A 17,500-nucleotide genomic window follows, 5' to 3' on the forward strand; every position below is an offset into this window, starting at 1 on the left:
TATAAATTATACTCACACAAACACAGACAATGATGCTGGTTGGATGCAGCTCCGTCCTGCAGGGACTGGATTTAAAGAGCAAAGAAATCTGCTCTCTGCCACATCCTGTGAGCCCCAAAATTATAATCTCCTACATTTACAATTCCATGAAGACAAGAACTCCCTGATCTGTAAAACCTCCTCCTCCTGACTGTGAGGGAGGAACTTCTCCTCTGTGTGCAGGTGTTTTGTGTATTTCAGCTCCTGCAGCAGACGACACTCAGGACGAACTTCTTCACCATCGCAGAGCAAAAAAAAGCTGCTGAGTCAAATTCCATAAAAAATTCTCCAGGTCGTCAACGTCTTTGTTTTCCTCTTTGATTTGTGCTGAGTCTCAGTCAGGACGGAGAATTCATTGTTCTGTGTGTCGCCTCCAGTTAACACTTTTATCAACTGAGGAACGCCTTCTGCTGCACAAACACACACACAGACACACACACAGACACACACACACACACACACACACACACAAACAAACACAGACACTTGTGTCTTCATGACTTCAGAGGACTTGAGGAGTCTCACCCTAACCCTGACAGATTTAGGTCCTCAGAACACAAGATATTCCTGGTGTGTGTGTGTGTGCGTGTTTGTGTGTGTGTGTGTGTGTGTGTGTGTGTGTGTGTGTGTGTGTGTGTGTGTGTGTGTGTGTGCGTGTGTGTGTGTGTGTGGGGTCTAAACTTGAGTCGGCAGGGAGGTGGAGAGATGAAAGTAAAGTGCTGCTTCCAATTTGCTCCTCACGCAGAGATCTCGACACGACAAACACAAAGTGCACGTTCACAGAGACACTTGAAAGGGTCTCAGACTCTGGAGAGGATATTTCTTGTAGTTCTTTATTGAAGCGAACGTTTGGATGCCGAAGGCTGAACGCTCGCTGTGTTCACAGGAAGGTGATCAAAGCTGCTCTGAATCGATGGAGCCGGAGTCATTGTCAATACGGCCTCAGACGCTGAGCGTGAGGGAACCACTCAGATCTCGGCTGTAAATCTGCGTCTGTCACATCAGAGAGAAACGAGAGGAACAGAAATACGAGAGTGACGTGTTTGCAGGAGTCTGACGTTGTTAAAGAAACTCTCGTCCCAGAGCAGCGAGGCCGTGAAGGACGGAGACGTGGACCTGTCGCTTTCTGTCTTTTCAAGTTTGAATGCATCACATTTAGAACCTGGTTCAAATAAATGAAATGATGATAATGAAACATCTCTGCAGCAACATTTAATAAAAAAAAGTCACTTTTGACTCTTTGACAAACTCGTGTTCAATGTGACGACGAGTGAAACACGACGTCTCCTCGATGACGACTCTCTGCAGGTTTGAAAATATAAAGTAAGAACAAAACATTGAACGCAGGTCTGATGATTTTATAAAACTCGAGTGAATAAACAGACAAAGTTCTAAATCGGACTTGAAGAAAAACTTTACACGTGTTTGTTAACATGTGGCTGGACGGAGCAGATAAACAGCTCGAACAACTTAGAGATGGAAAATAACAACTATATTTTCCTCTCCATCAGTTCGAGGACAAACCAGGTGTTGACGCTGTGCTCCGTCCTCACACGTTATCATCGGATCTCTGTCGGAGCGTCCACAGGAAGTGGGTGACATTACGGCAAAGACAAAGACGTGGCGTTTGAAATGTCTGGGATTTAAATGGGGGTCGCCTGCTCCGCGCTCGCTCCACCGGCGGCCATCTTCCTGCCATTTCCTAAAAGGAATGTAATTTGTGCCGTAATCAAAACAAAAGCCAAAACAAATCTCTGAGGCAATTTTCAGCCATTTCCTTGTCAGGTGGACGGAGCGGCAGACAGCAGCTGACATTCACACACGCAAACACACTTCAGACGAGGATTCAAACCCGCTGAGTCAATCACACACTCTGCTGCCTTCAGGTCAAATCGTTTAAATGGTTATTACATCAAAACATAACTTTTTTAATGTCAGAGAGATGATGGTGATTTAACAGACGCTCAGGTAAATAAACCCAGTCCTGAGGTTCATGTTGAATCTGCGGCGCTCGATGAGTTATTCCGATTATTCCGATTATAAAGGTCTTTACACATTAGACGTGTTTTTATTAATTCACACGTTATTGGTATTTTTAAATCTGTATCCAGATATAAAAGATATAAAACATATGATACGAGTAAAAGATCAATTTAAAGTAAAAGTTAAAGCACAGTGAGAATATATTCAATTTAATAAAAGTGACAAGTCCTTACTGTGCAGCTGTGTTCGTGTATAAATCTAAAACAATGAGAGAAGTTCAGTTTTGACAGAACGTGAGCAGAAACATGTCGGAGCGAGCGACTCATTAACGGACGATGAAGAGAGAGAGAGCTGCTGAGCGAGAGCGAGGTCGACTGTGAGCAGCCCGAAGGCCTCTAATGAGCAGAGTGTAGGGATCAGACTAATATCTGATCCGTCCTGGTTAATGTGAATTAATCGACAGAGCCGTCGATGAACTCGCCGCAGAAACAAACACGACATCCATCTCTGCTTCCTCCGCGCTGACAAACCGCCGGCAGCAGAGAATCCACCCGGGAACACGGAGCCACTTATCCGTCCAACAAAGACATCTGCTATCACGCCACGCTGTCAGGAGGATTTACAAATGTGTGTGTGAAAGACTGTAATCATGAACAACTGCAAGGATGCAGAAAATACAAACACACAGCACAGTACACACACACACACACACACACACACACACACACACACACACACACACACACACACACTTCTTCAGCTTCACTGCAGAGGTTTTTTAAAACACACATTTTTCCTCCTTTTTAAAAAACTAAATCTCCGTTCACGTGTTCTACAAAATATCCCGACGAGTCCAGCAGGTGGCGATAGATCAGACTTCAGATAAGAAGCTGCGGTCCAGAGATATTTTGTACGAAGCAGCTAAATGTAGCTGCTAACTTGTGATTGGACCTGGTGGTGGAAATCTAACGTAGAGGAACGGCTCTATTTGTTGTTGTTGTTGTTGTTGTTGTTGTTTCCGTCTCATGTTCACACAAAGTGACAGCTGACGTGTGTAAACTGTGAGTTCTCCATCATCTCTACTTCGTGTTTCACCAAATGTCTGCGTCAGTGTGGACGAGAGGCTGAATCCAGACGACGTCCCTGTTTTAAAACTCATCACTGTTGCTATGGTTACGGTCCACACTACTCCCTGTTCAACGGATTGTTGATGTAGACGTTATCGCCACCTACTGGTCCGAACACTCGGTGTGTGTGTGTGTGCGATGATTTTTTTATTGGATGATGGATTAAAGAAACGAGGGCGTCACCGTTTACTAAAGTCTCAGTTTGTGTTCAGACTGAAACACAAACCAGAGTTTTCAAACTGAAACGACAGCGGCAGCGTTCGGACCCTGGAGTCGTGTGGACGTCAGGCGGGTCTGTTCAGTTTCAGATGGAAACGTTTGGATGAAGCCTCAGCGTCTTCGGTGAACTTGTTGTTTCTCAAAATCAGATTTTTGTCCATTTCATCAGAGAGAATTCTTCGAAAGCTTCGGCTCGCTCGCTGCAGGAAACGACTTCTGTGGAAGTCGTCAGTCACAGATCCGCCCGGTGTTTGCTCTGACGTTGTTACGTGCGCGTGACGGGGGGCGGTGGGGCTCGTGTCGGAGGAGACGGTGAATCTCAGTGAGGAGTTCTCGGGGGGCCGGCCTCTCTCAGGCTGGCGTCCTGCGGGGAAGCTGTTAGAGTTCGACTCCTTCCCCCCCTCACTCCTCTACCCTGCTCTTCACCCTGCCCCCTCCCGCCTCTCGAATCTCTTTCACCTTCTGCCTGCGATTATCTTCCCTGTGCCGACGTTTAGCATCTGAGTGTTTCGAGCAGCGGTGCCGCCATCATCTGTCACGGCCCCCCCGCGCCCCGGCGTTTAGACACAGTAGGAGCCGCTGTTTGGTATTCAGCCACGGTCGCTTCAGAACTTTGGTTGGTGGGCTGACAGCCGCTGTCGCTTCAGCTCGGTCACACTGCTTGTGTCTGACCGCACACACTCACTGACACGGCTCACACATACTAAATAATGTGTGTGTGTGTGTGTGTGTGTGTGTGTGTGTGTGTGTGCACAGAAACACATGATGCAAAACACAGAGGGATGTCCTGATTGGTTCTGAGCGTAGAGATGACACCAGGCTCTGGGTTTGATGTGTAGAGAGCTCGATGATAACAGCAGGGGAGTGTGTGTGTGTGTGAGTGTGTGTGAGTGTGTGTGTTTGTGTGTGTGTGAGTGTGTGATGAAGGTTTGACGTACGTTTGATTTCCTTCTGTTTGGTATTCAGATGTTTGTACTGAACTGATGTTGAGGTGAATTATTTTATCTCTATCAACATATGTTATAAATATATTTCAGAGTTTTAACAGTTTGTCAGTTGATCAAATAATAGTAAATTAATTTGAGACAATATTCTTCATAATAATAACAAAGTCGTTTGTGTCTGAATGTTCTGATCAAACCTGAGTTAAAACCACAGACTGGAAATAAAGATGGACGACATGACGGCTTCTCATTGTGAAGCCAATTTTCACAAAAAGAATCTTTTGTGTGTGTGTGTGTGTGTGTGTGTTTGTGTGTGTGTGTGTGTGTGTGTGTGTGTGTGTGTGTGTGTGTGTGTGTGTGTGTGTGTGTGTGTGTGTGTGTGACTTCTCTTACATGGCGCTCAGACGCTCGTAGGAACACGCCGTCGTCGTCCTTCCTGCAGATGAAAGGAAATCATTTTAATTACTTTCGTATAATTTGCTTTTTACATTGAAACAGAAAAGAAGCAGCTTCATGTTCTGGAGTCTGAGGACGAACTCACACATATAAATCTGCTTCAGATGGTTTCATAGAATCACTTTATCCACAACATCATCGATCGACCTTGAACGATTCAGTTTCGCACCGACACAAAGCTCGAGCTCTGAGTGAACGTTAAAAACATCGGCTCGACTAAAAGAAAAGAATCTAGAATGTTTCTTTATTCTTATTATTGAGTCTTTATTCAGAAACATGTTTGACTCAGAGGGGGGGGGGGGGGGGGGGGCAGTGAGACGACCACAGGACACGAAGACATTTCAACGATGAACCTTCTGAGAACCGAGACGAACATTTACACTTCCTCGACCTGCACCATGGTTGTTGTTGATGAACCTCTGCCTCCCTGCGCTGCCCTCTAGTGGATGTGTTGTTGAACGACCATGCCAGCGTTACACGGCTACGTTGTTTAAAACTCTTTCATACGTGACGGCCGAATAAATGAGTCTTGAGAGAAAGTAAAACGTGGTGTCATGGTTACATAACGAGCTCCGTCGGGGTCAGAGGTCACCGTCCTCATATCTCTAACGTTTAGAACAGGAAACAGTACAAAGCTAATGCTCGTGCTAATGAGGATCCTGATAAAAAAAGAAAGAAGGTTACGACACTGACTTTGACCTGCGGAGGCGTCAAATGCGATTTAACCGAATCAAACTTCAAAATAAAAGTCTGAGAGCTCCGGGGTTGTGATCGGCTTCTCGGCCGAGTCGCCGGATGTATTTTAAGCCTCAGTGCATCCATCGCTTATACTCGCTCCATTGTCGACCTCCTCTCTGTCAACTGTGATTATATGGACGTCACAGCGTCTCACAAACACTTTGAAAAACTGGACTGTATCCATAACTACCACCAGACTGTGAGTGTGTGAGTGTGTGTGTGTGAGTGTGTGTGAGTGTGTGAGTGTGTGTGTGAGTGTGTGTGAGTGTGTGTGTGGGGTGGGGGGGGGCTGAGATAAAAGGTAAAATGAATGTGGATGTGAGGAAATGATGGATGCACGAGCAGAGAGACAAACAATGAAGCCAGAGAGACAGGCAGAGCGAGTGATGGGTAAGGATGGGGGAGTGATGGGGGAGTGATGGAGGAGTGATGGGGGGGGATGAGTGAGGAGGAGGAGGAGGGGGAGGAGGAGGGGGAGGGGGAGGGGGAGGAGGAGGGGGGAGTCTAATACCTCTGAAAATGTCTGCAAATAAACAAATTACTTCCTGTTTTATTTTGACAGTGTCTTTCACGTTCACTCTCAGGACGACAGCATAAATAAATGTACTGACATCAGTAACCGCTGACTGGGGGGGTTCGTCACAGGGGGGAGGATGGGGGAGGATGGGGGAGGCAGAGACAGGTCGATGGACAGAGGTCTCACTCTGAATAAAAGCCGTAGGAACACAAGAGTGGTGTTGAAAAGTTAAAAGAGAGAAAACCTAATTACTGTTATCTGAGCGTCCCTGCGGAGGAGAGCTGAAATGAAATGAAACGGACGGAGAGGAAGTTACAGCTCGAAGCTTTGCAGCCTGACGCCTTTCCACTGATGCTGCTTCGCTCCAGCGTTCCTGTGAAAACATTTTAAAACAGGAAGCAGACGGAGGAAAATTCATCTTCCCACAAAAGTTGTTTAAATGTTAATTCACGTCTTCTTTGTTGTTTCCTTCAGTTTAACGTCCTCAGAGCCGGAAGTTATAAAATAAGAACCTGCGAGTTGTGCTGGTGACGCCCGTTACTGAGACGATGCAGAGGAGGAGGTGCATCACGGCAGATTGTTTGAACCCCTCACGCTCCGACTGGCCTCTGATCGCAGGACGGTGCAGCAGCATCATCTGTTCCTTCGTCTGGAATCCTTCCTGTCTCTTCTTGGACATTTCCTGCGTCCCTCACAGTCACTTCCTCTGCGGTAAATAAATCAATCATTGCTGGTTTAAAACAAATCATTCCAATGAGGGAGCGCGTCACAGACAGATTTAAACTGAATCATTGTCGTGTGAACTGGTCTGAATGTTTAATAAAACATCAGTGTGTTTATCTGTGAACGAGTCTGTTCACTTCATTACGTCCCCGCAGCTCCTGGACAAAGACGATGAGGACACAGCGACGCCACACTCGACCGTCCACCATCTTTACCTTCGTTAAATCATGTGCCGACGACAAACGAGCTGCAGAATAAACACAGAGGCAGAGACTGGAGCTCATTAATCCTGTGCATTCACCTCCTCATGGAGCAGCAAGTGACCAAGACAGAGAATCATGAGGGGAACAGCAGCAGGTTGACGTGACGACACAGAAACAACACGAAGACAAACTGAAGGTCAGAGAAATACAGAACAGGGAAGACGAAGCAGACGTTCGTCCTCCAGAACGACTGAGTACGTTAGAACACACGAAGCAACGAGAACTTGTGAGAACCAACTTAAATTCTATGATCGTCTTCAGTCAGGAGACGACAACGACACCGCTAAAGATCAGTGTCATCACCAAAACATCTGGAATCTCCTCGTCTTTCCAAGTGGACGTCTTCGTCCTCTACGTGTACGACTCCTCTTCTTCATCCTGAGGGATTCTTCTGATTGTGTGTGTGTGTGTGTGTGTGTGTGTGTGTGTGTGTTTCTTGCTCCTGGTCAGTCTGTGATGAGTTAATCAATTCTCATCGACAGCAGTGATCACCAGAGGTTCCAAACCGCCTGAAGCATCGATCACAGCTGGTGACCCCAGGTAACCCAGAGTCTGACCCCCCCAACACACACACACACACACACACACACACACACACACACAAGCCTGAGACCATTTAACATTGACGTGATGGCGTTAATAAGATCAATCATTTTCTCCGAGAGGCGGACAGTGGAGCGTTCACCTCCGACCGTCTGAAATCATCCAGATGTTATCATCAGTTTGTTCAGTTTTATTTTCGGGACGTTCAAACAGTCACAGTGATTCTGTGGAAACATAAACACCAGGAACGAGATCATCACAAGTTCACTCCCCCAACAATTCAACCAGATCTCACTTCTCTGAAAGTTTGATTCAACGTCCATCAGTGTTACAGAAAGAAATAAAATGACCCAGAATGCAGTTCTGCAACGACGTGGACACAGTGAAAAGATGATGTAACAGAATCAAACTTCAGAGCTTCGATCAAAAGTAGCAGAAACTGAGGATTTGAATTTGATTTAACTTGATGTCAGATTTAATTTCAGATTTAATTCAAAGAAGATTTGATTCATCGTGTGTGACGGGACGTGAGTGGATATCAAACCTGTGGAGAATCCCCCCCCCCCCCGTCCACGTGTAATTACATCTTTATTAAATGAACACAGCTGCGTGGAACTGGAAACGACATCTCCATTAAAAAAGAGGTCAGCGTTTCCTCTGCAGCGACTCGTCTTTTATTTCACGGCTCCCACATGTGATACAGGTCTGCATGAATGAACCTGATGAGACACGGAGGACGTGGAAACACGCTGCCTCCAGGTTAGTCAGCTGAAACACTGCGGTAATAAGACGACGTGGAGTCGGAGCGGCGGCAGAGAAAAGCCTCGGGCTGATTAAAGAAGAGGCAACAGTTCATCCTCCAGCTGGAAACACGTTCCAACAAAGCTCCGGTTTGATGAAGTCACCGAGCGTCGTCTTCGGCTCACATCAAAGATTCTGAATCACCTGAGTGAGACCTGGAGACAGGAAGTGACTTCAGCTCACACACGTACTCCTGAGGTCCGACCACAGAACTAGCGGTCGTAGAACACGTCTTCAATCTTTGACTCAGTCTGATGAAACACAAACAAAGATGTTCAAACTCGAGGGGATCGAAATTTGACTAATGTTCAAACCTCGTAATCAAACACGACGTTTCTGCCGCTGATCACGTGACCTCTGACCCTGTAAAGGACTCGCTACTGCCCCGAGCCATCATGTGGGTACTGCATCTTTGTGTACGTGGATTACTCCGAGCCTTCTCGGGGCCTTTTTAACAGAGAGACTGAAAATGGTTGAATTTTATCAGAAACATCGGAATCGAATCTGATCTGTGGCTGAAATTCACACCAGCAGGAACCGAACGTGATGAGGTTTAAAAAGAGGGGGACGTTTTAAGTGTGACACAGCGTGAACCAGCGGCACTCTGCTGGGAAATGACTTTTTCAACAGGATGAACAGCTCCAGGATTATTCTGTCAGGATTCTCCCTCCCATCATCCTCTCTGGCTGTTCCACCCTCTCCACTCGTTCATCTCCCTCTGACTAACATCCTCCCCCGTTTCTCCACCGCAGCACGAACCTGAAGTTCCCAACGCGACGACCTCACCTTGGTCTCCAGCACTAATTCAATTAGGAGCACCAGTGGAAAAAAGGCAATTATAATTAACACTGATTAATGAGGTGAAGTCAGAGGAGACGCCGGTGATAGAGCGGACGGACGACATGAGCAGGGGACAATTAGAGGAGCAGAGTGAAATGAATCATCGCAGCCACAGTCACACCAGAGGAGGAATCAGACACACGGGTTAAACAGCACAGATCAAATGATTCTCACCACGATGAGCCGACACATGTTTTATCTTTATCTAGAACACACTGAGCACTTTATTAGGAACGCCTGGATCCAGTCAGCTAATCATGATGCAGCAGCTCGGTGATAATTGTTTGAAACTTATACTAATAATGTTTTATTAAACCGCGTGTGTGTGAATGAGCCAGGCATCGAACCCACGGCACCGTCACTCGCAGCTCAGGAGCAGCTCCTGAGGAAGATTTAAATTCGTATCAAGAACACGTTGGTTCTTTGTTTCAGGTGATTTAACATCTTAATAAAGATCATATTTTATATAGTCACAGGTTAGAAGCTTCAGAGAAACGAGCTGAGCGAAAGTTTAACAGGAAGCTGCTTCACTCACCGACCTCAGTTACTGTTCAGACCAAACACAAATAAACATGGAAGCTGCTCGAAAGTGAAGACAAAGTTTCTGTATCACCCCCTGGTGGATGGCTGCAGTATAGCTCATAAACCCTGTCGTCTCCATGTTAGCAGACGGGACATGAGACGTTAAGTAAATGAAGGAGGAAACAATGTTCAGCTCCTGAAGCATCAACATTTGTTATGGTTCTGATAGAGAGAGAGAGAGAGAAGGAGAGAGAGAGAGACAGAGAGAGAGAGAGAGAGAGCGACCCCTAGTGGCAGAAAATCTTTAATGTTTCTGTCTCTATTTCACCTGATTCATCAAAGTTTCACCTGCAGCTTCTGAGACTTTAACATTTCAATCTTCACATTCAGGGCAGGAGCTCTAAGTGTGTGTGTGTGTGTGTGTGTGTGTGTGCGTGTGCGTGCGTGAGTGTGTGCGTGCGTGTGGTCGCTGCCTGCATCACCCCAGGTCATCAGTCCGTGCGTGAGCGTGCTCACAAGACACCTGGTGAGAGGAAGGTGAGAGAGTGAGTGTGATAAGAGTGCGTGCGCCTTCAGCGTGTATCTGTCTACGTGCGTGCGTGTGTGTGTGCGTGTGAGTGTAGGGGGGGGGGGCTTCTTCGAGGATTTGCTCAGTGGTTTTCTGGAGGAGACTCGAGCGGACGCACGCGGCAGCTGGAGTGGATTAGGAGCAGAATCACCGGGAGACGCGCGTGCCATTACGCATCGGACAACTGCGGAGTGAATTGGTTTAACTGGCGCACACGCACACGCACATCATTACCGTAGATTGCGCTCACGTTAATGTGAGCGAGTAGACGGGAGCGACGCGGTGTGACGTCCCCCGTGTCTGAGCGTGCACCGGGGGGGACGCACCGTCTCACACCGACCACCGGGGAAAGTTGGAGTAACGTGGGCGCGCGGGGCGGGAGGCAGCACCCGCAGGTTTGGACGTGCACACTTCTCCGCTCATGGACCGAGCTCACCGGACCAACCGAGGACCCTCCGGTCGGAACATGTGGATCTTAACGGTGAGCGGGGGTCCGGTCCCCGTTAAGATGTTTCCTCACTCCGGTCTGTCGGCGGCAGCTTCACCGGGAGAGAGAGAGTGAGCGAGAGACACCGGGAGAGAGCAGGGTGATCCGGAGGGCGTGCGTGACAGAGAGAGAGAGAGAGAGAGAGAGAGAGAGAGAGAGAGAGAGAGAGAGACCCTGTGTTCAGAACCGAGAGAATCAAACCGGAACCGAAATGATCCTGATCAATATCATCACTGTGGTGTTTGTGTTAGGTGAGTCCACACACACACACACACACACACACACACACACACACACACACACACCATACCGACACACACACACACACACACACCATACCGACACACACACACACACACACACACCATACCGACACACACACACACACACACACACACACACACACACACACCATACCGACACACACACACACAGACACACACCATACACACGCGCGCGCACACACGCACACCATACACACACGCACACACAAACACACACACACACATAAACACAAACACACACACACACACACATAAACACAAACACACACACACATAAACACAAACACACACACACACACACACACACAAACACACATAAACACAAACACACACACACACACACACACACACACACACATAAACACAAACACACACACACATAAACACAAACACACACACACACACATGTTTAGTTACATTACTCAATAATTAATGTTGAATTTAGTTTTTAACTGAAGACGTAACATGTTTTACTCTGGTTCAGTGAGTACTTGTACATCACATGTTGATGATTTACTGAGTGCAGTACTTGTACTTGGTACATCACATGTTGATGATTTACTGAGTGCAGTACTTGTACTCGGTACATCACATGTTGATGATTTACTGAGTGCAGTACTTGTACTCGGTACATCACATGTTGATGATTTACTGAGTGCAGTACTTGTACTCGGTACATCACATGTTGATGATTTACTGAGTGCAGTACTTGTACTCGGTACATCACATGTTGATGATTTACTGAGTGCAGTACTTGTACTCGGTACATCACATGTTGATGATTTACTGAGTGCAGTACTTGTACTCGGTACATCACATGTTGATGATTTACAGAGTGCAGTACTTGTACTCGGTACATCACATGTTGATGATTTACAGAGTGCAGTACTTGTACTCAGTACATCACATGTTGATGATTTACTGAGTGCAGTACTTGTACTCAGTATGTTGATGATTTACAGAGTGCAGTACTTGTACTCGGTACATCACATGTTGATGATTTACTGAGTGCAGTACTTGTACCCACAGTAACTGAAGCAAAGTAATAGAGTACTTTGTTTGAGCTGTGGAGCTGTCCTCGGTCCTGAAATCAGTTCCTGCAGGAGCCTCAGAGAAGCAGCTCTTATTGTGAAAAGCCTTGATTTAACCAAAGAAAAAGAAGCAGCTCTTATTGTGAAAAGCCTTGCTTTAACCAAAGAAAAAGAAGCAGCTTTTATTGTGAAAAGCCTTGATTTAACCAAAGAAAAAGAAGCAGCTCTTATTGTGAAAAGCCTTGATTTAACCAAACAAAAGAAGCAGCTCTTATTGTGAAAAGCCTTGATTTAACCAAAGAAAAAGAAGCAGCTCTTATTGTGAAAAGCCTTGATTTAACCAAACAAAAGAAGCAGCTCTTATTGTGAAAAGCCTTGATTTAACCAAACAAAAGAAGCAGGGTGAACATGAAGCTGCTGCTTCAGAGCTGACGTCAGCAGTCGAGGTTCAGACCTCGACCCTGAAACTCCGACCTAAGACAAACTGTCACAATCACTGCATTAAACAAGGAAGAGAGGAGAGGTCCAGGCAGAACTCCGACTCTCAGGTTCTCTCAGGTTCTCTCAGGTTCGGACATTAAGGCCTAAAGAGCCACAGGAACTTCCTGATATTTTCATGTGAGTCATCTCTGGACAGAAAAACAGATGTTATAGCTTCACAGAGGAACAGAAGTAAAAGATCAATCTGTTTGTGGTCGTTAACACGTTCCACAGAGAGAACAGGTTCTGTAGTGAGAGAACCGCTGTGAGTATCATCATCATCAGAACCATCTGTCATCAGACCCCACACAGGAGCAGCTCCACTCTCTGAACCGTGAGTTCGATGCTGTTAACTGACCCATTAGAGATCTTCTAAAAACTGAAGCTGTGTCACAGTTCAGGGGAAAAACCTTCATCCAGCACGAGGACTGAACCAAAGTGACAAATCTGGTCTATGATCACTTCCATCCCTCTGTCGTTCTCTCTCTCCTGCAGATGTGTGTGTGTGTGAGTCAGAGCTCGGCCCCCCCGGCTGGAGGGAACCTCTGGACTGTGTCCGAGCCTCAGAACTGTGCAACCAGAACAGCCAGTGCAGCTCACGCTACCGGATCATGCGCCAGTGCCTGTCCGGCGGGGACAAGGAGCGCAGCGCCATGTTGGCCTCCAAGGAGTGCCAGGGGGCGCTGGAGGTGCTGCAGGACTCGCCGCTGTACGACTGCCGCTGCAAGAGAGGCATGAAGAAAGAGCTGCAGTGTCTGCAGAACTACTGGAGCATCCACATGGGCCTGACCGAGGGTAAGAGAGCGAGCGCCTGTTGATTCGTCCTGAAGAAACTCACACGTCGATGAGTTTGTTTGTCACAAAAACTACTGAACTTAAATTTAAACTTGGTGAAGGGGCGGAGTCAGGACAGAACCAGGAACTTCTGGTCACTTTCGTTTTTTCAACATTTTCACAGATTTCCGATGGTTCAGATTTGATGGAACGTGACAGTCGGAGGACTGATGTCCGAGTGAGCGTGATGTGCTGCAGCTTGTCTGATTTAAGAGACTGTGATTGTTGACGTCTGAGCTCTAGTTTGATGTATTTGTGCTTTAAACAAGCAGAAATCATCTCAGTTTTAAATTCTCTGTCATGTTTGTCTCTGTCGGTCTGAGCCTCTCCTCTGATTGGCTGACAGTTTTCAGAGGTGAGGGGTCGTGACCTGCGACTGTCACTCGGTAAACTGGGTTAAACTCTTCGGTGAACGACGATGGTTAGAGCCGAGTAGATTTGGATTTAAAACTCAGGAGAACTAAAGTGGTCTCTAATATTTCTGTCTTTGTGATAATGTGCGGGGACACATGGACGACGGAGACAAAGTCCAGCAGCAGCTCTTTGCTTCAGGGTCTTTGCTGCGGCTCAATCGCTGCAGATCAAACAGCTCGTTCCAAACTCAGGTTGAGAACTAACACAAGAGAAACCACTCAAATAGAAACAGGAGTTGGGAGTTCTGCAGGATTTAATATGTGAGAAGAGTCGTGTGAAGTCTGATAAATGTCCTCAGGCGACGTCACTGCTCGAGTCTATTTTACAATAGTTCATCCTTTATTTATGTTGCTGTCTCTGCAGTATTTAAGACCAGGCCTCAGGCTCACACACGCTTAAATAATCTGAGCAGATAATGAAAACTTTAATGTCAGGTTTTAAAATGAGGCCAGCGGGGGTGTCTCTGTCTCCAAGTGTCCTGCTGCCACAGTCCACATGAGAGACGATAAAAATCTCCAGTTATTACCTTCGTCTAAAAGCAATAACTCTGCGATTGTCCTCCTGGTCGTGTTTCCAGGTGTGAACATGTGTGAAGTCGTCAGCGTCTCTGCAGCGACGAGTGATTATCGTCCCCAGAGATGAGAATCACGCACCTTACATGGCAGGTGCATTGTGGGTTATGTAGTTGCCAGGTTAAATCCCTTTTCTTTTAAACTGAGTCTGACATCGTAACAAGTGGACGAAGTTAAACCAGCAGAGGAAATTCTGAAGCAGCTGTTTGTGTTGTCGTCACGATGATGTGCTGTGAGACATTTAAATGAACAAATGAGACGTTCTGTCACAGCAGGGACTGTCTGTCCACACACACACACACACACACACACACACACACACACAGACACACAGTGTTGGCCTAGTTTGGGTCTCAGCAGTGGCAGAGCTCATTAAGAGCCTCTGTCTTTGTTCTCAGTTCCACTAAGGACATCTCTGTAATGCCAGCAGAACCACACACACACACACACACACACACACACACACACACACACAAGGCGACAAATTCACTGAAAAACTAACAGTGGACCAGCAGCTTCAGTGAACTTTGACATTATTATCCACTGAGTTCTAACAGGTTTATTGTGAAGGTGTCACACAGAGTTTGCAGCTTCCTCTGAAAATGTATCTGCACGTTAAGGCAATAATTCCTGAGAGTAGCAGCAGAAGTCAGGCGGCGTCCTTCAGAGGACACTACACTGAAACTGAAGTGAGACAGTCTGAGGCACAGAAGACAGATAACTGTCTTCGGACAGTTTGGTCCCATCGCTTGACGCCATTAACTCTTTTCAGATCGGTCTCATCAGCAGAGCTCTTTCTGTTGGGGAGGATCCACCTGTCGGAGCCTCTGTTGCTCAGGAATGGAAGGACACATTGTTTAATGCACGGTTGAATGGGACAGTCGAGTCCTGCTGCTGTGATGCAATAAATCAATCCCCTGAATTAGGAAGCAGCTGAAAATGTAATGAATCCATCAGACTCTAAAAACAAACCACACGTTGTCTCAGTAGAATTAAAAGACCTGAGGATCAGACAGTCAGCGTCCTGTAAGAAATCTGATTGGACGAGTTCATTTCTGTCCGAAACCTTGAGCAGCATAAAGAGTGACAGACGACACCAGCAGCAGCAGCAGCAGAGAACCAACACAGAACAAAACAACCTCAGTGGGCAGCATTTCAAGGGTGAGAGAGTTTGAGTGAGACCTTGAGTCTGGGATCTTAACATCAAATGAAAGATGTGAACACGACGTGTGTGAACAGAGATGTTCAGTTCGTCGGGCCGATCACAAAGACGCTTTCTGTCTCAGGCCACAGTCCACGTGCTGCATGTTTAATGACATCACACAATGTTATATCCAGCGTGTGTGACAGAAACTCCTGCACGTTTCATTTCCAGCTCTTCTCTTCTTTCATGTGACAATTAACAAAAGCTTCTTCCCTCTGCAGCGCCTCCTCCTCGTCTCACTCACACATGAATATTTAACGAGGCGGGGGAGGAGTTGTTGGCTTTTGGTTTGAAAAACTTAAAACAGGATCCAGACAGAAGGAGCAGGTGAGACTGGAATTAGTCAAGTTTTCCTTTGTCCAAGTTCAAGGATCCGCTCGAGCAGAGTTTGGAAAAAGGAACAAAGTGAGGGTCAGTGCTAAAGAGAAGCTCAACCAGGAAATATGAAACAGAAAAGCCTCGTGTCTGTCTGTGTCTGGAGTCTTCATCACATTTCAAACACTGTCCAACAACCTGAGAGCAGAGGACGGACCGATGTTTCCTGTTTCACATTCAGGAGAACGAGGTGAAACTGAAACCTCACAAACTGATAAATCAGGAGGTGATTGAATCTCTGAAACACGATGTATTTACAGCATCTATAAGAACTTTATACTAAAATGTATTAAAAATAACACAACATTAAAATCTTTAACGTGTTTTGTGCCGTTGGTTTTTGCTTCACAGCACAAAAACACACTGGCTCATTAAAACATCCATAAAGTTTTTACCGTCCTCTGCAGCTCCAGAAGTTAATCACCCAGAGACTCCAGACAAATAACAGGTCCACATCTGTCCACGTCCCTTTGACTCAGTCTGACTTCACTCTTCTCTGGTTTCATCTAGTCTTCGCTTCTCTTCTTCCATTTCTCCGACAATCTTCAAACCTTGTCCTGCACTATGATTTGGTTTTTTACAAATAAACCGAACTTTGGAACTCGTCAAACAGCCACTCCCATGATTCCACGCTCCTTCACAACGTCACTAGAATGTGTCTATTTTTCATTGTTGTGATCGAGACAAGCCCTCGAGGCAGAAACATGACATGTGCCTTTGCTTCAAACGTCAAACTGACTTCATCGATGTGATTAATGAAACTTCTATCATTTATCCTTTGCTGATATATCTAAATATTAATCAGGTTGAAGTTACGTGTTGACAGCAGATGAATCAGCAGAATCAAGAGGCTGATTAAACATGAGAGTGTCGACGGAGCAAGAGGCGAAGTGAGGCCGACGAAGAGGAGGAGGAGGAGGAGGAGGAGATCAGACAGAAGAGGAGGGAGAGAAAGATCAAACCTCCAATTGTTTTCTGACTCTCATTAAAGGAGGACGGACTCTCAGGTTAAACCAGCGTCTCGGTCTTTAAACCGTTTGAAGAAGAAAAACTTTTGACTGCAAAGTGTTCGGAGGCAGAAACAGTAAAAGGTTCAATGAATCACTGTCGGACTCTTTTCATCTCGGCCTGTTGAGCACATCTGAGCAGATATATGGAGATTCGATTTTTGATTGTTCCACAAAGATCCATCACTGAGCGACTGGGCCCGACACATGGTGTGATGTTTGTTGTTTGCTGGTCCATTAAACCACACTTGAGAACGGCAATCATTACCCTATCAAGAGTTAGTGTGTGTGTGTGCGTGTGTGTGTGTGTGTGTCTGTGTGTGTGTGTGTGTGTGTGTCTGAGGCTCTTACAGAGACATGAGGAGAAAACCATTTAAAACAGGCAGATGTGGAACAGACGAGGTCAATATTCAGATAAATGCAGTTTCTCTTCTGATAAAAACACGGAGGCTGGATTCTCTCTAGTTTTTCCACCTGAGCTGCAGCTTCACTTCAAACATCTTCTGACTCTGACTCTGTTTCCTGGACA

At 46.3% G+C, this 17,500-nt stretch overlaps 1 protein-coding gene across 1 annotated transcript in view; it reads left to right on the plus strand.

Annotated features, from left to right (window-relative positions):
* The first annotated feature begins 10,239 nt into the window (after positions 1–10,239).
* The window catches only part of gfra2b (GDNF family receptor alpha 2b), a 36,207-nt gene continuing 28,946 nt past the window's right edge, over positions 10,240–17,500 (plus strand). Inside the window, exons 1-2 of the mRNA XM_069513408.1 lie at positions 10,240–11,021; positions 13,061–13,360. Of these exons, the coding sequence (XP_069369509.1) occupies positions 10,982–11,021; positions 13,061–13,360 (340 nt within the window). The 5' untranslated portion in view covers positions 10,240–10,981. The remainder of the gene's footprint in view (positions 11,022–13,060; positions 13,361–17,500) is intronic.

The sequence above is a fragment of the Paralichthys olivaceus genome, chromosome 18, assembly GCF_024713975.1.
Source record: "Paralichthys olivaceus isolate ysfri-2021 chromosome 18, ASM2471397v2, whole genome shotgun sequence".
Classification (NCBI taxonomy): Eukaryota; Metazoa; Chordata; class Actinopteri; order Pleuronectiformes; family Paralichthyidae; genus Paralichthys; species Paralichthys olivaceus.